Source organism: Leptosomus discolor, chromosome 1, assembly GCF_034619465.1.
Source record: "Leptosomus discolor isolate bLepDis1 chromosome 1, bLepDis1.hap2, whole genome shotgun sequence".
NCBI classification, from domain to species: Eukaryota; Metazoa; Chordata; class Aves; order Leptosomiformes; family Leptosomidae; genus Leptosomus; species Leptosomus discolor.
The window spans coordinates 57,264,968-57,287,992 of record NC_141391.1 but is presented as its reverse complement, the minus strand read 5'-3'; the positions used below and the strand labels follow the sequence as shown (position 1 = coordinate 57,287,992).

At 38.6% G+C, this 23,025-nt stretch overlaps 1 protein-coding gene across 1 annotated transcript in view; it reads right to left on the bottom strand.

The window, feature by feature from the left end:
* Positions 1-23,025, bottom strand: part of GPC6 (glypican 6) — an 805,850-nt gene that overhangs the window by 202,945 nt on the left and 579,880 nt on the right. Inside the window, exon 4 of the mRNA XM_086482023.1 lies at positions 6,140-6,305. Coding sequence (XP_086338149.1) covers positions 6,140-6,305 — 166 coding nt within the window. The remainder of the gene's footprint in view (positions 1-6,139; positions 6,306-23,025) is intronic.

Below are 23,025 nucleotides of genomic sequence, written 5' to 3'. Positions count from 1 at the left end.
GAATTTGCAGTTGTATCACACAATAGAGTATTCTACTCATTTTCCCTTGCTTTTGGGAAACATGAACTCAAGTGGGAAAAAATTATTCTAAACTACAGATCCATTTTTTCATATATAATCAGGATGGGCCTCCACAACCCTTAGAGCCATCCACCAAACCCTGCCACTTCAACTGAGGGAACAGATACTGGTGTATAATAATAGGTACTATAGTCTGCACAGACAAAAGACTTCAAGAAAATATTACTTCTCCAAACTCTGGAGGCACTAAAGTTTCTGTAAGAAATGTGTTGAAAAGATGAAAAGCATTAGGTTAAGATAATTTTCCCTATTCTGATGTGTGGCAAAGATGGTTTCACTAGAGATGTCATGATGCATTTCATTCAGGAAGAAACTAAGAAAGGATTATTTTAGTCTCAACAATTAAATGTTTGCTGAGTTGACACTAACTGAAAATAAGGCATTATATACAAGTTTTGATTTTTAGGCTGCCTTGACTATGAATGCTATCAGTTTTCATACGGGCACAAGATGCACATTATGAAATTTTAGTGTTTGAACTCAGGTACCCTTTCTATTGTCAAACCAAAATTCATTAATTTCTGCCAGAAACTGAATTTGGAGTAATGGCACCCCAGGACTGCAGAAATCTTCTGCAGTGCCTCTCCATGGAGGGAATAATTTATTTTTTCTCCCAGAGTTCTTATGAGAGGCTAACATATAATAACTATCACAGCATACTTTCATATCATGATTAAGGAGGAGGGTGGCAGAGGAAAGAAATTGAAGTGCCAGGTAACCAAGGTTCATAAAATCCCTGGTTTTAGCTCTTACTTAACATGGTCAAGGAGGAATAAGACTTTTGCCTACTGTTGAGAGTTATAACTGTTGCCAGCCTTTGGTCTATAGTGTGTATGTAAGGGTAAACAGAAATGACAGAAGCTGTACATTTAAGAGAAAGAAGGGGTAAAAACCTCAATCTGTTTTGAATGTTATCTCAATACACCTCAGACGTTCCCTATTTTCATGAACCTAATATGTAGTTGCCTACAGAGGTATAGCAGTGTTTGTTTACAGTAGCTGTACACAGAGGAACAAGAAAATTGTAGAAGATTACTATTACAATTATAGAGTGATTTTTCCATGAACCAAGTGAGTTTTGAAGAGCACAGTTATTCTTGTAATAAGCCATTAAAAAACGACAAATCTAGATGGTCTCTTGAAGCATTAAAAGAAAAAGGTTTATCCTTGTGCTTGCACATGGAACAGAGAAAACACAGAGTCCTGAGGGCTTTTGTAAGGAGTAAATAAAACTGATTGCATATTTTCATCACTGTAAAGCTTTCATTAGGAGAAAGTAGTTAAGGTTTTGATATGCAGTTTTGCTTAAAATGATGGCGTTGCTATAAATGAGATTGCATGATATGCTCTACCTCAAGACGTCTCCTAAGATAAGTGTCTGAGTCATACTGATGGGAAGAAAAAAGAGGGATTCTTAAAGCACAATAACGAGAAAGTTTATTAGTAGTGCAGAGCTGCTATACTGACAGTAAGTGAAATAACTCCAAGACTGGAAGAAGCTTTTGCTGAAGCCTCCCAGGTGTGATTTTCTCCTGTGGCTGAAGTCTATCAGGGCAGTAGCAGTAAAAGATGGCTTTGGCCCTCAGCCTGGATGCCAGCTTTGCTGGTCTTGAATACTACAGTGTGAACACACCAGACACTGATCTGCCTTGCTACACTACAGAGCTTGTCAAATATTTAACACACTGCTAGCAAAGCCACTTGCTCTCCAGCCTGAGCAGAAGGACGGCTGCAGACATGAACAAATGCAGGAGGCCCCCGCCTCCTTTTCACAGGCAGGGATGGGATCCTGAGCTGTGAGAATCAGTCATTTGCACATCTCTGTTACTTCACAACTTCTGAAGTGTTTTCCACAATCTCCTGCTTATTAAAACACGGGAGTAAAGTCAAAGTGTGTCTGATTTACTGTTGAATAATTCCTAGGGGAAAAAAAATTACTTGTAAATTCTGCTGCTATAGATAGCCATGAAGTGGCAAACCTCCATGGCTTGCAGCAAAGCAATCCATGGACTACACTACCACACAGGCACTACACTAGTGTACACTTTGCCACTAAATACAGAAACAAAGCATTTATGATTTATTTTAGATGTCCACAAAAAAATCCCAGTCATTGCTATGATTAAAGCAACTACATGGATTTTTACTCTTCTGTTGTTCTGAATTCTTTAAGTAAGGACTATCATATTTGGCTCACAATCTTGCTTGGCATTCAGATTTAGTATCATCTACATTTTTGTCTCAAGACAGAAGAAAGTTAACCCCTCTACTAATCGTGAAATAAATCCTGCAAGAAACAAATGGGTTATGGCCACTTTGCCATCCTGAACCTGTGGACAAGGCAATGGTCAGAATGAGATGCACTTGCTTTCATGAAAATCATCTTTTTGCAGGTGTTGCGGGTGTTGGCTCTGAAGCTGAGTGAGGGCACCAAGGGAAAGCTCCCCCACTAAGGGGAGCTCATTCCTCAGCTGCCATTCCTGCTTGAGAAAAAGAGTGGTTAAAGGGAAATAAATGATCAATTGTAGAGAAAGCTAGCATTAGGGAAAGTCAAAGAATCTCAAGATCGAAGCAGGGACTGAAATACAGGCTAGTTAGAGAAAGAGGAGTAAGAATATTGCAAAAATTTAATGTGATTCCCTAAGATATATGGGGTTTGAATCTTTGTAAGTGGAAATAGCTTTCCCCATCTCTTCTGTGTTTCTGTGACAGAATGAACAGTGGGATCCTTGATCCTTATCGCTGTTAATTGGTATAGCTCCGTGGAGAGAAGCATAATTTTGACTATATCTGTTAGGCCATGAGACAGACAAAATCCCCTTTTCCCCATTCCACGGAATCAGTCAGCTCCTCCCCTAAGGCAATCTCCTTCCTCTGCAGTACAGTTCCTCTACTCATTCTTTTTATCTTGCATTTGCTAACTTACCTTGAGACTGGTGCAAAGGAGATTATGAGGGGTAACTAACAGGCAAAACATCAGAAGTGAGCTTTGTCAAAACTCACGGTGTGCCTGGTTTACTTTTAAATACCTCTTAAATATTTTATATAGATACCTGGAAGAAGCATTTATTCATTATAGTTTTATAATTATAATATAATTAATAAATACTGTCTTCCTTTCTCAGGCAAAATGCTGAGTTTCAGAGGAATTCTGCTAGAATAAGATGTGCTACATTTGGCTTTTATTGCACAATAATGAAGGTAACGAAATACAAAAAGCCTATAATGCAATGTTACTCAAAAAGGACACAGACCTTAACGTGAAAAACAGGAAAAATATAATAAACCATGTGTCATGCTGCTGTAGCTGTTTCACCTCTTACCAATTTTCACAGTCTATAAAATCTTGGAAAGCGCCAGATGTTTAGGGGAAGCTGTCTTACTCTCCCTAGCTTTGAAAGTAAATGCAAGATTTATTAGTGCTATATAAACGTGATTTCAGCCCTGACTCTTATATTTATAAACTAGGTGGAACATGTAACACATCCTGTTGTCAGAGAGTCCATTTACTTTCCTCTGCTCCTCCTCACTTGTAGATCTTGGGTTTTGCTGGACAGTTACAGAAACTACAGAACAACACCAGAACATGCAGTCCAAACTACAGTATTTGCTTAGTTACTGACAAACACATCTGAGAGTTTTCTCCTTTTTTTTTTGCCAAAACGACCTTGCAATACACAGATTATGAGCTAAGCAAAACTATCTTGCTGTGTATGAATATGCACCAACATTTCGGATTCCTGCCTACGCAGAGACTGTTAGCGCACAAAATTATCTTTTTTTTTTTTTTTTTTTCCTAGTGCATGGTTCCTAGTATCAGAACGGGGATAAAAACTGCTCATGCATAATTTCCAATCTTTCATAGCTCAGCGGTGCTCTAAAGTGCTGCCGTTCGTTTTAATTCAGTGAGTGGAAGTTTTGTTGTGTTTAGTACTAAGGGAATTGCATGTGTTATTAGAAAGCCTCTGACAGCTGTCAGAGGCAGAGACAACTTGCCGCATTTCAATCTTTCATAAAGGAAGGACTAAGGACCCTCATTTTCAGCAAAGCTGTCAGAGGCCTCAAAAATGGGATAAAACAGAATAACTTTTCCAAGCACAGGAAAATCTGTCTCTCCTCTACTCCCTTGCCCATCAGGTTGTAGAGAGGAAGTTGTATGGTCAGAAGAAAGAGGAATTATGTCTTGATGTATTTGTACGTTATACTGCCTTGTCATCACTGACCTGAAGGGATAATTGCATAGCAGCCTGCTTTTGTTTAAGGAAGCACACAATGTATTACACAGTATTTAATGAATTGGCACTATGTTTTTACATAATGTGCAAGCTTTCAGACAATTTTTCTTTTCTGAGAGCAGGAACAATCAAAATCTGAAAGACATTGATGAAAACAAGGGCTTTGCATCAAGGACTCAAAGTCTCAATCTGTAAGCATTTCCACTATTTCCAACACATACCTCACCCTGCCCAGCACTCTCACTGAATTTAAAGCACCAGAAAAGGAAATTTTCTCTTAAGACCCTAAATCTCACCTTCCAGATTTTGATTTGAACAGGTGCTTGCTTTCACAAAAATTCTGTTGTTTATTTTACTTAAAATGTTTTGTTTTCTTTTGTTTTTAAAAGCCCACATTATTTTCCTTGGTCAGAACTAGTCACAATTCAGCTCTTGCTTATTCTTTAATGAAAAAGGGAAAGTAGCTTGTGCAATGTCTTTAACAAGTTGGCATTGTTTTCCCGTCAGATCCTACTTAGCTTTTCGATGATGAACTGACTCTTCTTTTCACACTAAAAATCCCACGGGTATCCCTCCATACAGCCTTGCTTCCGATGTCAGCTCCTTTAACCAGTACAAGGGACTGAGGAGGCATGTTTATTTGCATCATTTATTACAGTTGTTTGCATTTTTGGCTTATGCTATTTTTACAGCACAGCCAATGCTGGTTTTCACTTTTCATACTCTGGTTCATTTTTCATCCTGTTTTCTTCTCCCTATCCATCTTGCACCACCGCTGTGCTGAGTAAAGTGAAAATCCATGAATGAGTCAGAGTCAAATTTTCAAAGTCACATTTGTCAGTGGGGTTTGAAATTAAGCAAAATGAGATTGCTCATATTTTGTTTTTCCACAATTAGAAAATAATGTTTCTTTTCTTTGGTTACAATAAAGAGGGCTTTATCCCATATTTTCCAGCTGCTTTTATTTTCCTGAAATCCAGTCTAGGCTATGATGCTCATTAGTGACTGGTGTAACTAGCTTTTTCTGTTCTTTCTATAGTATCATTAGCCTTGTTTAATTCCTCATCCTATCCTGTGTATCATCAAAAGAAACTTGAAGCTCTTATTTCTTGTTAAATGTTACTCTTCTGGGAGATTTTTTTGCTACAGGATATCTGAACGCCTGTTTAAAGGAGATTTCTTTCTTGTTTTTTCTTAGTTTACTTGAGTGAAGAATTACGTGAATAAAAGTGTAATAGCAGTTTTCCTTAAATACATATTCTATGCTCCATTCTCACATGTTGATGGCATGTTCGATACCCTTATGCAGCACACTGAAAGGCAGGCGTTAACATATTTTAACCAAGAACAAGGAATTAATAATTTCTCAATTATGCAACTTTTAAAGTTTTTTACATATATGCTACCAGAATTAAGAACAGTAGTTGTGATTTATGTTGACTGGATGTTACACAATGTTATGATCTTCTCAGCTTGCAAGAGTCTAGTTTTCAGTTGTAATACATACTATTTCTGCCCCGTTAAGCTTGTTATCAAATCCTCAACCAAAGCTTTCTCAACATTTCACATATCATGTAATAATTGAGCTCAGAAGCTGTAACACCACACTATTAATTTTGAAATGTGAAATACAAAATGTGACTGGCTTGAGGGGGGAAACAGTAATTTCTTACTGCAAGCCAGGAAGGTCAGTTAGAAAGTGAGGTGTATCTGCAGTTGCTTCATTGTGAATATTGACCAAAAGTGTCTTCTCACCCCTCAAAACTCTGCAGATATTTGCTATTACCAGCATTTCCTTCCACTAATATTTAAACTCATCTTACCTATGAACAGATTCCACTCAGTATCCAAATCAGCCTGATTTGCTAGGCAGCCCTTCATTACATTGAGGCAATAGTTGTTGCAAGGTTTCACAGTGGGAAGTCCTCTGCAGTAAGGGCAGTACAACATCTTCATTAACGCCCGGATGCACCCTGGGGTTGGACTGACCTGCAGAGTTTAAGAGGGGGAAAGAAAAGAAAAAGGAGGAAATCAGTCTCCTGTTCTGTGAATTTCAGGATTGCTGAGATTATGCCTCTCAAGCAATAAGTGCAGAAGGGCCAATTTGTGAAAAGAGCTCAACCGTTAATAACACCCTCCTATGAGACTAATCGATTCCTGCCAATTATCTTCATTTAGCACAATCAGGAGCAATTTTCAGGAATGCAAAAATCAACACTCCCCTACTGATGGCAGTGCTTGCTTCCCCAGCCCTCCCACACAAACACTACTGGAAAGTGAAGGAAAAACATCCAGAGAATCAGCCGGACAGTAACTGACTAATCCTAATATGGAAGATTCTGAGGAGACCCCATGCTTTTCCTACTTAAGCTAGAACTGTCAGTCACATCGTCACTGGATCAGATTCTCCTCCTTATCAAAGCACAGTAAATCCAGGATAATCTTGATGATTTCTATAAAACTATTCAGAATTGCACCATGAAAAAGGGATATCATTCTGTCTTCAGACAAAAATACCTTTCTGTCTTCTCAGACAATTTCATATAGATATCAGACACAGTTGGGTTTTTTTGGTGTGCTTTCAACGTCTCAAGTGACAAAAAGCATTATAGACAACAGTCTAATGTATTTTGATTTACATACCAGCATGGCACAACATGGCTGCACAAGGTGAACTTAAAACAGCCACCAGAATCAATGGAAAGACACCCAATGAGTTTAGGATTTCCAGCCAAAGTCATTAACACTGGTCATGGCTGACAGAAGGAATTAGTGTGTAGATATAAATTTTTAGTGATATGTGTTACAGTTTGTGCTAGAAGGGTATGATTTTCCTCAAGAGGGAGCATGGAGGTTAAGGAAAGATTTTTCCATAAGGCTTCTCCATTATTTCTAATGATCTTTCACCACATCTTTTTTAGTCATCAAAATGCTAGACATCTATTCAGCAATGTGCCTTCCATGTTACAGTGAACATCTCGATATCCCAGTGGAGACCAGTGATGAATGGCATTCCTCAGGGGCCAGGATTGGGACCGTTGATGTTTAACATCTTTGTTGGCATTATGGACAGCAGGACTGAGTGCATCCTCAGCAAGTTTGCTGACAATATCAAGCTGTGTGCTGTGGTCCACATGCTGGAGGGAAGGTAGGCCCTCCAGAGGGACCTTGCAGGCTGGAGAGGTGGGCCTGTGCAAACCTCATGAAGTTCAACAAGGCCAAGCGCAAGGTCCTGCACCTGGGTCAGGGCAATCCCAAGCACAGACACAGACTGGGTGATGAGTGGATTGAGAGCAGCCCTGCGGAGAAGGACTTGGGGGTGCTGGTGGATGAAAAACTGAATGTGAGCCAGCAATGTGTGCTTGCAGCCCAGAAAGCTAATTGCATCAAAAGAATCGTGGCCAACAGGTCGAGGAAGGGGATTTTCCCCCTCTACTCCACTCTCGTGAAACCCCACCTGGAGCACTGCATTCCACTCTGGGACCCCCAGTGTAAGAGACATGGACCTGCTCGAGTGGTTCCAGAGGAAGGCAGCAAAGATGATCAGGGGGCTGGAGCACCTCCCCTGTGAGGACAGGCTGAGAGAGTTGAGGTTGTTCAGCCTGGAGAAGTCTCTGGGGAGACCTTATAGCAGCCTTCCACTGCTTAAAGGGTGGCTACTGGAAAGGTGAGGAGGGACTCTGTCAGGGAGTGCAGTGATAGAACAAGAGGTAATGGTTTTAAACGGAAAGAGGGCAGATTTAGATTAGGTATTAGGAAGAAGTTCTTCACTATGAGGGTGGTGAGACACTGGCACAGGTTGCCCAGAGAAGCTGCGGCTGCCCCCTCCCTGGCAGTGTTCAAGGCCAGGTTGGATGGGGCTTTGAGCAACCTGGTCTAGTGGAAGGTGCCCCTGCCCACGGCAAGGGGGTTGGATCTAGGTGATCTCACAGGTCCCTTCCAACCCAAACCATTCTATGATTCTGTGTTCAATGCAGAGAAATAGGTCCTTTTTGCGTCATTTTTTTATCCCACCTCTCGAAGGGGAGGATAAGTTGTCTTCTGGAGGACATCCACTGAATCCTTCACATCTAAATTTAGACCACACAAATTGGTCACATTTGACAACCATATGAAGTTCCTTGGGTAAACACTATTTCCCTCACCCTCTCATTTCCATATTTAATTGTTTCATCTCAGACTTTTAAAATTATATGTACTACTACAATGTACGTTTTCAGGCCAGAAATTCTATCTTGGATTAAAAGTAGACTTTAGGTACTACTTGCAATAGTATCTTATTGTGCAGTGGAGCGTAAATTTCTCATGCCAGAATGACAGTCTAGAGCAATGACAAAGGGTTACAGGTTCCTCAGTGATTTCAAAATTCCTGGACAGAGGAGTGCAAAGCAATGGCACTCCTTTCATTCATTCTTTTTGTTATGAATAAATGTAACACTTCTAATATGAATTTGAAGGGATTAAACTTTTTCTGTATTCATGGTAACTTGTGCTGAATGCACAAATCTGACTTTGCACTATAATAGTACACGCTAAACTGACTGATGTGGTTTGTATTGTCAGGATTGTACTAAAATGGCACTTCTTTTTCTCTCAAATTTCTTTTTCCTTTCTGACGTTCAATCACTGATTTTCAGAGAACATACTTTTTACACTGGATATTGTTATATGAAAATAGCTCTGTTAAGAGTTGTAGGAGATTCCTCTGAATATGCTCAGAAGTGATTTTTGCCTTGGTTTCCTAGGAGAATACATTTTTCTCGCACAACACTCTGACAGTGTGTGTGTGTGAAGGTATATTTATCCACCCTTTTCCAATAGGTTTTGAACCGTCAGACAGTTTCAATCAAATTTCACTGGGGACTTCAGGTCTCAGTACATTAAGATCCTACAAGTTTTTGAATACAACTGGGAGAAGAAAAGGAGAGAGGCTTTGTTACTGACTTTATTGAGGAGAAGGCTGAAGCATGAGGTCAGTTCCTCACAGATATCAAACAATCAGGGATCTTATCAGTGCTTATAAATATCTAAGGGGCATTGGTCAAGAGAACGGTGACAGACTCTTTTCAGTGGTACCCAGTGACAGGACAAGGGGCAATGGCACAAACTGGAACATAGGAAGTTCCACCTGAACATGAGGAAATACTTCTTTGAGGGTGACAGAGCACTGGAACAGGCTGCCCAGAGAGGTTGTGGAGTCTCCTTCTCTGGAGATATTCAAAACCTGCCTGGATGCAGTCCTTTGTAACCTGCTTTAGTAGGTGGGTTGGACTAGATGATCTCCAGAGGTGCCTTCCAACGCCTACCATTCTGTGATTCTGTGAATCCACATGGAGGAATAATGTATAAATGAACCATGAGTTAAAAATTCACCAGAAGGAAGTTTCACCTTATTAAACAGCAAAAATGAAATATTTCCACTGCTCAGAACTACTTTTTAGAGTCATTTATCCAACAGTTTTATCTTTATACCTCCAAACCTAAACAGGCCCATTTTTGCCAAAAGGTTAGCACCAAAAGCAGGATGTAAACAGAATACATATACTTATGTTCAACAATGAAATTTTCAAAATTACTTTGAAATTGCTGCTTAAAGCCAGAGATATTTCTATCTGTGGGCACTGTGAGTTTTATTAGCAAAGTTCTTCTCTTGCTTAAAATTATGTTTCTTCTCAGGCTCAGAAGTCTTGTCCATGCAAAGTTGTCAGCACCTTGTTGACCCCTAAGTTCAGCTGGAATCCACATGTTGTTTCATCCGCACCTTCCCAAGCCCACTTTGGTAGTTGTGCTGACAGCACATATACCTGTAGGATCTTGACCTTGCACAAAAACTTCCTGGCAATTTCATTCTTGAAAAGCATAGATAGAGGAGAGAAGAAAGTCCCTGTCTTTATATTATATTTATATAAATCAATTGTCATAAATATTTATGTGAGCCTTATTTCATCACAAGTGTAGTCTGAGAGGTAACTAGCTATCATGTCTTTCTCTGCCAGAGGTCCAGATCATATCCCAAATCTGGTAGGACAGGAATCTAAAACCCAGTTAGAATACCTATTTACACTGGCCCAGTGAATCTTGAATTCTTGTTGCATTATAGAACACATTTAACCAAGGAAAGCCCAGACACAGTCTACTGTGAAGTAGTCAGGATAAATTCTTACCACTCAAAAGAATGAGCAGGACCTAGGTGTCTCATATCTTGTCTGAATGTTTTAATATCCCCCCCTACAAAATGCTGGCATCAACAGCATTTTACAAGAAAGGAAGATGCCCTGCTTTTGTTTAGAAAGAAGTAATACAGTTTTTAATATAAGAGGCCAAGCTGTGATTCCAAGCAGAAAGCAGATGGAGAAAGTTTCTATGTAAGCCTCTGACATATCTGTATCAGCCTCTGACAAAGACCAACACAAGCAGCTCCTTGCTGATCAAGCTGAATGTTCCAGACCTCTGTTTCAGAAGACACTATGCTGGTGAAATAAAATACCAGCACAGATCAATTGCTGTCTCTGAGGCCAAGTGGAAGGCACTGGCTTACATTCACATTGCTGGCTGCTAACACATTATGCTCCAAGCTGGCCACATCCCATACACATACATAGTATTTGGCACTACATCTCCTCTGGGTCCCACCTCGTGCCTGATTGAGTAAAATACATAATAATTATTTTGTGTGATTATTTGTCAGCTCAAAGTGTTTGGAATAATAGGAGGCAGTACTGCAGGCAATGGGAGTAAAAGGAAGCTAAATACAATGTTGCTTGTTCTGAAGTGAGACAGGAGGTTACGTTTGATAGTGCTTAAACTACTCTTGGGTTAGGGTTGGAAAGAAGGGAGGGGACCAAACCAAGACAGGTATCTTCATGCAGCTTTCTGGAGTCTCTGTTCTCCAAACAGTACACAGGCACTGTGTGGAGAGATCCAGATGGAGAGGTCCAAAATACATCCAGGAGGAGGGCTAACAATTAAGCTGTGACCTGAGCACATGATGAGTCCCGTTCTCAAGCTTGCCCCATATTCCCCTGTCACTTAGCAGTACTGATGTATCTTTAGGCGACCAATCCTTCCCACTTGTGACACAGAGAAACATAAAGTAACTCAGCTACTTTGGAAGTCTGAAGACTAAAAGTTAAGTGCTGTGTGCAGCAGTTAAGTGCCTTTGTGAATCTAGCCTTCAGTGAGCAGCCAAGTTTCAGTTCTCAGCTTCAGCTGGTTTTTTTCCACCTTTATTTTCAGAGAATATAGTCAGGTCTTCTTCCTGCTCAGCAACAGCTGAAGTACCTTTCATGCAAAAAATATTCAAATTTTACTTTAACGTTCTGAAATCTTGGTAAAAAAAACAAACATAAAACCAATTCAACTTAGAGCGTAAGAATTTCAGAAACCTATGAACACATGAAATCTGGAGATTATCACAGAAAGTTGATTTTCAGCCACCTATAATCAGCTTGCTACTTCTTGCTGCTGGCAAATTCTATGAAATGTGTTTTCAAAGCCTGTTTCTCATTCCCATCTTAAAAAACACATTCAGAATCTCTCACACCTAACAATACTTTTCTGCAGACCAGTAAAAAGGCAGATGTCCATTTCATTCAGCAGTATTCAAAACCTGCAGTTGCTGAGGAGAGCTGTTCCTCAGCTTAGGAGTTTCAATGTTTTTTTCTGTAACTAACATTTGTGGATGGATACGGCTTGGTTTTTTCCTTTTTTTTTTGTCTTTTAAAATACATTTCAATTGGGTCTATGCTAATCACAGCACAGAAATTTGCATGGACTTCAAAGTTCAGAAATGACTAGTCCTTATGTAAATCATGTATTATAAATCAATCAGATCACACTGAATGACATAACTGGGGAAACTGCTATAGAGGAGTCATTAATTATATCATGCTGTCTCACCGACTGAGTAGGACATCTTCATTTTAGTATAAGCGTATGTGGAATGCAGCACATCAGAAAAGTGCCTTTCTGAGCTTTAATTGAGCCTAGTAGCTGCAGGACATGTTACATTACTGCATTTTGTAACATTTTCTGACAGCTTCAGCTTTATCTAAATGTATGTTTTTGCATACATGCAAAAAAACCAAAAAGCAAGATTCTTAAGGGCTTCATTACTGAACACTTGTTCTCCCCCTTCAGAAATTCTAGAAGGAATATTATTTCATCTAGAAGACAGATTTTGCAATGGTGAACTTGCAAATATAAATAATCGAGGACAGAACTTCTTCGGGTAAAAGCTATGAGATTGTACTCTCTCGTAACACAGCATTTGCAAAGACTGTTATGTATTTGACCTGTTTTTATAATCAAAAGCCTTGGCTTTGTCAGGTACACAAACATAAATCTTTTTTCTGATACAAAACTGGTTAAACAACTGGCCACCTTTAGAAGGATCAAACGCACCGACATGCAGTTTCTTTACTTGTATTTATAAGAGATTTTTTACCCAAGTAGCTGGTATGTGTTCTCTGGTAATAAAGTAGTAGCGTTCTTCCAAAGTAATATTGAACATATCTAAACTCACAGCATAAAGTCATACTTAGCTCTAGATCCTGTCATTTCTTGGCATATAATAAAATCCGTCAATTAAAATGTCTCTACACTAGAACAACCCATAATCTGGAAAGGAGAAGAGAATTGCATTTTATTTCTCACAAGCGTTACGAATGTATTAACAACCAGGCTGCTGGATAAAAAGTGGAAACTTCTACTTCCTTCCCATTTGGTGTTCAAGATGAGGTATCAAATGCTTTGCTTTATACAGGAGGGTGAGGCATATTCCTGCAACCCCATGTAAATGGTCTGTAATTGGAGAGAATTTTGAAATAAATCCCTGTCTTTAGCACTTGTGCGTTGGTTAAATCATCCAGCTCGCCACTCAGCAAGCTGACATGTCCTGCACAGTCACGATCCACTGTCTGAGAAACTGGGGCACTGACATCCTTAAGTCACTTTCTGGATCTCTGTGTAGTCCGTCTACAAATTAATGATGGAAAAATGAGCTAAGTTTCCCAAGCATACTTTTGTTCATAGCCTGATTATCTCAAGAGTTTCAAGTAGGATTAGGGCAATAATAATAAAATGCTTACATATGTGGCCAGGTCAGAGTTTAATCTTGAATATGACATGTCTTGATCAACTCCAAGAGAAATGCAAACTCCACTAAGAGTAGCAGTCCCCCCGCATTCTTCCACCAAAAAGTTAATATATTATTTGGACAACTCCATAGTCTGTTTCTAGTGCTTTCTGTCCAAAAAACTCCACAGTATAATTCTAGCATTTCTATTCAAAATTATATTTAAAATCAAAAGGGACATAAGGATTAGAAGTTCATGCCTGTGATTTTAGAAGAGGAGGAAGAAGAAAAACTTTTAATTAAGAATTGCTGATTATTGCATTCAACCGCCTAGAATTGGGGAAACTTTTCCTAAGCACAAATCCATCATAGAATCATAGTTTCCGATCACCCACTTTAACAGTGATGTAACTGGGATCAGACATAGATACATCATGAAGTAGACTTTATAGGGTACACAGGATTGCCCCAAACCTTTGGATCAGCTGTCCTAAGAGCTACAAGTTCATTTTTCTATGCTTTCATCTTTAATTATCTTCAGTATGAAGACTAAATTTCAGTCCAGTCACTCACTACTTTTCATCATATATCTTTGACACTATCTTCTTAACATGTTACAATTACTCCCTATTGATTTTTGTTGTTGTTTGTTTTTAATACTGGGGAAAGTATTAGCTGGCAATGATGTTTTTCTTTCTTTTGCTCTTTCTTTTCTTCAAACAAGATATGCTCACTGTTGGATCCAAGTGATTAATTTTTCTCCTTGTCCATATTTCGGTTATTTTCCCGAGCACTGTATTACTGCTGATTTCATGTAATAATCTAGATCTTTTCAGCAGATTTTGGCTGAAAATAAGCTTGTGCATATCTAATTAGAACTACATGGAAATATTCATAAGATATTTGAATGTTTTATTGAAGTACTTCTCATTGTTTCAGTCTGGCTCTTAGATGCTAGGATCTCAGTTCACTGCTTTTATAGCACAATCTGATATAAAAATGGAAATACTGTATCAGCCATACTCAATTGTGAATTTATGTTGTAGAAGGTCAATTCGAGAGTACTTGCTTATATCAACCAAAAGTCTAGTCTAATACTAGCCTCCTAAAGATAAAAATAGCTATCTTTTTAACAATTCATAGCACCCCAAATGACTGAAAAGTAGAAGACCTGGTTTGAATACTACAGCCTTGTACTACTATCTTTGAACTTGTGCTTGAATTATACCAAAACAAAAGTAAAACACTACAACCAGTTAAACAGCTGCAAGACACCCACAGTTCTGGGACACTATATCTCCAGAATATGATGAGATAAAACATGGTAAATATAATTTTAATATTTTCATAATCAATAAAATGTTTATCTAGAAAATGTATAATTTATAGTTGAATATGCTTATTAAACTGTTAGAAACAATTTTAGGGCAATATAGTTGAACCCTATAAAAGTTTTATAATGTAAAAAAGAAACTACACATTTACTATCTGATACAAACTGAGCAGCATTAAGCACTTTTACCCGACCACAACTCAGAGGAACCACCTAATATATTTCTAAAAGAAGAAGAAAATTTAGCCATTGTTCTTGTCCAACTGAGACATCCTTTTCCATTATCTGTGATTTTGAAATAATGAGAAATATGGCAACTGGATTTCTTTCCAGCGTCTATTAAAATTTGAGGCATTTTCATACTTATTTAGTCATCTCAGTATGTCTATAGTCGTGTTCTGGTATGTATATAGTTCTGGAAGGTGGATAAATTTTTGAAGGTTTTTAAATGGGTAAAATCCTAAAAGTTATGCACCAGAATTTTTCAATAGTACTCATAGCTATAACTCTTATCTATGATTTGCCTAAGTTATCACAACATGTAATTCTGAAACTGGCTATATGAAAATAAAGACTGCAAGTCTCTAAGTGATTACATCAGGAGGTTGTACATCAAATAATAAATCATTGTTGGAGAGATTGGTTGTGGAATTTCACAATCTCCCCAGAGAAGTCGAGAAAAAATACACAAAGACAAAGTTCAGGCATTTACTTGGGTAAGGCCAAATCTCTATTTACAGTGGAAAAGAATAGTTTCTCCTATTTTTAGGAAACTAGGAAAATTACTTATCAGATTATCTGAATTCAGAAAATCCAAATTTAGAAAACCACTTGAAAAGATGCAGTCACAAGGATATTTTGTGTAAAGCTATTTTTTAATCTCGAGTCACTTCTGAGTGATGCTTTAAAGCAATTTTTTTCTTTTTAAATTTAAGATGTTTGAATGTTCAGATGTAAATACTAAAATGTTCTTAAATCCCATTTTACCTATCAGAGGCATAATCAATTTGAAAAAAAAAACCTGGGTAGAAAAATGTTATTTCATTATAAATATGATTAAACCGAGAATTTCTTAGACTAAAAATAGTTTAAGCTCAGAAAATACTCCAGGATATGGGGGTTTACATCCTATGAGATACTATTAAGCTGAAAAGTCTGCCCTGCAAATTTTCTGGAAAAATATTTATCTTTCTCATCTGTTATTAGAGTAAGCCCACATTAAATAGAATTTGAGGTATGTATTCCATCTGTTATTTTCCCAGCACTTCAAGGGCAAAGCTAAGGTGAAAAATCTTTGAAATAATTTCTTCCTTCCAATCCCAGGAGATGAGAATTTTTCTGTTACACAGAAATAAGGAAGGAATCTCACAGCTGTTAGGTTTTTCAAATCCCACCATCTCTTCTGAAACATAAACCTTAAGACACTCTCTTAATAAAAACTAGTTCCTCTGCTTTCTTCATAGAGAAAAATCCCCACTGGTTCTCACTTAAAAGGGAGTGTCTTCATTTCTTCCAGCCTGGTGTAGAAATGTCTTGGGCCTCCACCAGATAAGAGGGTCTTGATTTAAAAAGAAAACATGTGCTAAATTTTCCTGGTGTTGAAAATGGAATAGGACATGACTGTAAGCAACGGAGTAAAAAAAAAAAACCCTGAAACTGGCTACTTCAAATAATTTGGGAAGCAAAAAGAAAATATATAAAGTCCATAATTTTAGAAGAGGTCCTTAGTATGATTTGCTCAACTAGACACAGATATCAAAATCTGACCTACGCTCCCTTACAATACAGATTCACTTCAACCTAAAAACAGGCATCTAAAATAGGTGCTTATTACTCTGTCTTGTGGTGCTATAATGACCTAATCACCTAAACCCTAATCCATGTGCAAATATCTTCATGCACATTTTAAAGTTAAGCAAGAAGAATCCACTTTTTTTTCGAACTGGAAAAGGAGGAGGGTGTAACTGAGCAGCTGTACTGATGTATAGTTGCCTTGTAGGACAGTCAGAAGAAAAGCCAAGTTGAAAGAGGCATTAAGAAAGAATCATAAGGAAAAAATGCCAGACTAGGCTCTCTATAATCAAGCAAAAGTGTCTTTGTGCTCACTGGGAGGAAAAAAAAATGTTGCAGAGAAGTAGGTTAAGTATTGCCCTGGTACAAATCAGAAATAGAAAGGGAGGTCCTTGATAATCTGGAAATCAAACCCCCAGATAAGAATAAGAGAAATCTCTGAGAAAGGATTGAGATAGAAACAGAGAACTGCCACAGCAGGACATAATGATCAAATCGAGCAGTTAGGCATGTTGTGCAGCAGTAGCTGGGTAAGAAAATAATGTAAGGAATGGTAAAGTCAGTCCTACTTACAACACCCAAGAAGTCTGAAATTCAGACTACACACCTGAAAGCAGTTTTGCTGATAGAAAAGCACCTGAGAAGAAAATCAGTTCTCTCAAATAGAGAGAAGGAGAGCAGGAAAACTGTTCTGATCACTCGTAAGTACTCACAAGTCTTGTTTGCTGTTCACTGACCTGTGCATTTTTTTACTGACTTAAAAAGGGCACAGAGCTCAGGGTGGTGCAAAAGGCTGTGGGATGTCTTAGTTGTATGGTGTCAGCAAGAACACACTAGCTCTGATGAGAAAGAAGTAAATGCATATGTAATATTGGAAGACTTGGTCAATGATCAGTTATGAAATAATTTGAGGTGACAAGTGATAACAGATTGACCCAACGTGTTCCAGCTCCTTCCTGCTTTAAGAAACATGGATGGAGTCATGATACAAAAGACACTTTAAAGTTTATAGTAAGGTGATCACTATTTCAACTTGTTGACAAATGTGATCTCCTAGACACAGCAAGTAAGGATACGCAGTTTCCTTACAGATGCCTTCCCGCATGACTGATGAATTGTCTGGGCTGCATATTGGCAGTGACTAAAGGGTAGGGACTGAGTGAACTATTACTAAAAGGAGGGTATTCTACTAGAGAAAGCAATAAAATTGTAGGGATAGCAAAGCAGGCAATTCCAAGGTTGATAGATTTCTGTACTTCATAACCTTTATCATATTCCTACATTGAACATTTCTCAAGTGAGTTCAAAGGATAAAATACCATAAGTAACCCTGGGCTATTTGGAAAAAAAGCAAAGAAATCTCCATAGAAACAAAACATAATTTTCCAAGTTGCCCATATTTTTGTTCCTTCTCCATGAAATTCAAAAAACCAAATAACAATGAGTGCTGGGTTTTGAAATGAAACATTAAATCTGATTGTTAGCAATAAGCTGGTCACACCTTGTCAGAGAAAAGATGGGTAGAAAAATACAGTGATTACTTCAGAAAGTAACGAAAAGCCTGCTTTAAAGACAGAGTATACGCTGAAGATCCTCCAGTCCAGTAGAAAGAAGATGTTGCTTGTCTGGGACACAACAGATTTAGAGCAAGGTCCTGTGGCAAAGGACTCAGGGATATTGGTTGACAAGGAGCTCAACATGACCCGGCAATGTACATTTGCAGCCCAGAAAGCCAACTGTATCCTGGGCTACATCAAAAGAAGTGTCACCAGCAGGTGACACCCCTACTCTGCTCTTGTGACAGCCCACCTGGAGTGCTGCGTTCAGCTCTGGGCCCCCCAGCACAAGAAAGACATGGACCTGTTGGAGTGGGTCCAGAGGAGGGCCACAAAGATGATGAGAGGACTGGGGCACCTCCTCTGTGAGGACAGGCTGAGAGAGTTGGGGTTGTTCAGCCCGGAGAAGAGAAGGCTGCGGGGAGACATTATAATAGGCTTCCAGTACTCAAAGGGGGCCTACGGGAAGGATGTGAGGGACTCTTTACCAGGGAGTGTAGTGATAGGATAAGGGGTAACAACTTCAAACTGAAAGAGAGTAGGTTTAGATTAGGTATTAGGAAGAAATTCTTTACTGTAAGGGTTGTGAGACACTGGAACAGATTGCCCAGAGAAGCTGTGGCTGCCCCCTCCCTAGAAGTGCTCAAGGCCAGGCTGGATGGGGCTTTGAGCAACCTGGTCTAGTGGAAGGTGTCTCTGCTCATGGCAGGGGGGTTGGAGCTAGCTGATCTTTAAGGTCCCTTCCAAACAATTCTATGATTCTATGATAACGCTTTGCTTATGCTCCAGTTTCATTTCATGATGTGAATGAAGCACAAGATGGAGCACAACAGACAGGACAGTAAAACGAACTCTGTGTGGATCATATGCAAATACAGAGATTGAAAGATAACATCATAAACTATTTTCCTGACTTCTAAAGTGAAGAAGAGTGTCAGATCTTTAAGGTACCCCAGCAAGGATCTAGTCAGATATATTGCTGGGTTCTAATAATCAACCACAGGCTCCTCAATACAATACACAATGTCTTGGTAATATATTCAGGGTAGCACAGAAGCAGAGGGATGCTTTATAAATAGCTCACCATCTATTTATAGGATCCATAAATACTCACTGCATTGTATCGGCCCAAATCATGTGAGATCACCTTATAGCTCCATGTTAATATTTCCTCTTTTATGGTCTTTCAAATGCTCTTGATAGATTTTCACAAAGCTACTTGTAAATATAGATACCATATATAAAATATTTAACAGATGCTCAAGTGCACCTTGGGATGATGACTATGGTCTGGAATGACCTGTATATGGGATATGTGCCCACATTTCTGCTGAGTATTGCACTTGCAGCTTTTGGAACTGCATAGTAGAAAGTAAATTTGCATCTTCAACTCATCATTTAAGCACTATTTTATTTTCTTTTAAATCTCTTTCTGATAACTCCTTCCCTATAGACTCAAAATGTAACAACAAAGGGATCCTCATTGGTGTCTACTTCCAAGTCACTATAAGACAAACATAAGAATGTGATTAAATCGAGGTTAGGGGAATTAATGTCTCTACAGTAAGAGGAGGGATTCTTCTCGGTGTTTTGTCTCTGAGCTGTGCACTAAAGAAAAACATGGTCCAAAGTACTAACATTGGATGAGTATATGATATAAAGTCAAGTATGTAATTTCCCTGGGAATGTTTCATTGGATTCTACTAAAACAAACTAGGCCTGTGTGATAGATCCAACTTTCTTTCTCCTTCACACTCATGTCCACATAAACATACAAAACCTAAAGTTGTTTACATATATAGCAAAATTGTATGCATTGTCTTGTTCCCTGATAGTTAACAGAAGGGTTAACTGCAGCAGTAAAATGGCTCTATGCTATAATTCTTGGAAAATATTCTAATGGAAATTAAGGACATTGTAGCATTGGTTTGAAATAAGCAAGTACCCAATGAAAGAAAATTTGTTCAGTTTAAACTGGTTATTTGTTCACACTTGCAGGAAGCAGATCAAAACCTATGCTAGAAAAATATACCTGACAATCAGATTTACTTTTTCCTTTATGTAGAGATAGACTAAATGTGAAAATGACTATTAAATATCCATTTAATCTACTGTGAATTTTAGGTTGATGTACAAATCAGAAATAAAATCTACAAGCATATGAAAACATTCCTTTTAATATTTTCTTCCTCATAAATTCTCAGCAGGTAAGATGTTGTTTAAATTTTTTTTCTTTATCCAAAACTGAGCAAGAAAATGCATTCTGTTGGACTGACTAGGACCTAAAAGGTGCCAGATCTATAAATGTGAAAATTAAAAGAAGATATTAAACTGTGAAAAAATATAGCCTAAGATTATTTTCTTTTGCTCAGACATTTTGCTGTAGTAATTTAAAACCCAACAATTTCAATTATTACTACAAACTACTGCAATTGTCTTGATTTACAGTTCACACTTTCTCAAGTGCAGAAATCACTCATTTATGTGTTATGGTTTAGATCTGTCAACAGCCTTGAAAGCACGGATCCTATATCACCCTCAGTGGGACGGAAGTGCTCTGCAGTATGCACTGAAGCCCCTGTCCCAGATGAACACTTTCTAGCTGTTGGCTAAGTTCAAGTGCATCATCTGTTTTTATCAGTTTAATATCTTCAGCTTGAAGATTTTATGTTAAATGGAAGGCACAGGAAGGAGTAACCCCTTCCTCTATCCACTCTGTATATCAACCTGAAACTGCAGTGCTTCCAGGTACTGTGGCTGCACGGTGACCGCGTGTCAGGATGTGATATTCATGCATAAAACAACAAAGTGTGCTTTGGCCTTTTTTTGGGTGGAATCCGGATCTATGGTGCTTCCATGGATCTTCTGGTGATGCAATCAATGGCCACAACACCACCCACCCTGCTGAGCCTATGTACTCCACGGGGATGATGCAGCCACTGCAGCTACAGTCTTCACAGAAAACTGAAATCTCAGGTCAGAGACACATTCTATATGGGGAAGATTGTAACTGTGGACACCCTTGTCCCTGCTGGTGTCACTCTTCCCAACAGACTTTCATAGGCTTTCCAAAGTAAGTTAGAATAGATTTAATTGTGCTGTGGACTGAACTGGTCCTGGATACACCTGCAGCCAGACCAGGATAAGGATTTTTGTATTTCTCCCCCAGCATGCTGAGTTCTACTTTAACAAAGTGAAAGATGTTCTACAGCTTGTTAAATAAAATGTCAGACCTTGCTAGATGGCAAAACCCCCATTCATGTTGAACTTGAAAGGGTCACACAGATTGGACTGAATGACGATCTGACCCATGTCTCTAAGTGGCAAATGATTGAATTTACTGCCACCTAAGTCAGAAAATCCAGTAAAAGTAAAATACAGCACTGTATAATGGCTACCTGGCAGTAAATTTGTACTTAAGCTACCTCATTGCCATTTGTCTTTATCTGATTAAGCCACCTGATTTATAAAACATGCTGGAAAACAATTTATATACAGCTATATAATCTACCTAGTGGTCTGGTTTGCAGAACCACAAGGATAAACATGCTCAAACCATAAAGGCACTCTCAATGCCAGATACCCATTTATAATGCCTGCTGAAAGATGTTTCATCATTACCATCTCCGGTATGGATGAACTGTCAGCTACACTACCACAACCTCTTTCCAAACCTTTTAAAAGTAAGGAAAGTCTCAGTTGTGTCCAAAACATAAAGGTATTTCACGAGTTGGGAGAGATTTACTCATTAGTGCAGTAATATCATTCGCCTTCAGGGAAGAAGACAACAAGGATATCACTGTGAAGTTAGCGCTACCATAAACCTTTGACAGAGAGGCCAAATTTTCCAGCGGATATGAGATATGCCACAAAACTGATAGTATCCAGTGTATCTAAAGGTGGATATTGGAACAGATTCAGAACCTGACAACTTTGGTCCAGGTACAACAAACCATGGTAAAAATGTACAATTTCACTGTGCCTGTCCTTTTAGTAGAGTACGCTGTTTCTGACAGTATCTCTAGAAATAAATGTCCTAAGTAGGATACTAGTTCTTAAAGACATATGTCTTATAAAGCTGCTGAATAATTTCTAATGAAAATCTACAGAGTAGAAGATACATGCTTTTCTTTCTTAAACAGCAGCAGAATGAATGGAACAGATGCTGCACCAACAACTACCAAGGTTCAAGTTTTTATTTACATGGGTAAGTGCAGTGAGGTTCAAAGCTCTGCAAGGGGTCCTGGACATCCCATCCACTGCCTGGATTTAATGGATTGCTTCCAGAGCAAAAGAAAGGGTAAATTTGCTTATGCTTACTTGATTTTCAGAATCCCTACATAAGATACTTTAAACATAATAGCCAATTAAAATGAATTCTGCAGTACGAGTATCTCTGGCCCAAGAAGTAAACTCAGATCACCTGCTGATTCTCCATGTCAGTAAAATGCCATTTGATGTATTTTTTGAGGTCAGTTTCAACCCAGTACATCCAGTTTTCTCCTCTCTCATCAAAAGGCAGTTTTCCAACTCATAGAGAAAAATCATGGTATAAAAGTAATCCTTTTTTTGCTGTCATTGCTTATTTTACATCTAATTTTACCACCACCACTCTGCACCTCAATCCACAGTCCCACAAACCTATACCATGAACAGCCCACTGACAAACAGTCAGCTTGGATGGGGCTTTGAGCAACCTGGTCTAGTGGAAAGTGTCCCTGCCCATGGCAGGGGGATTGGAACTAGATGGTCTTTAAGGTCCCTTCCAACCCAAACCATTTTATGATTCTGTCATTCTGCAAAACAAGCCAAGATTTGTCAGAAGTTTTGTTTGATGGACACTGTTCTGTCTTCTCTATGGATCTTAAATAAGTGAAATTAAAAAAGAAACAGGCTAAAGGAAAAGAGATGTGAACTTACACAGCTTTCAGAGCTTATAAAACAATACTTTTA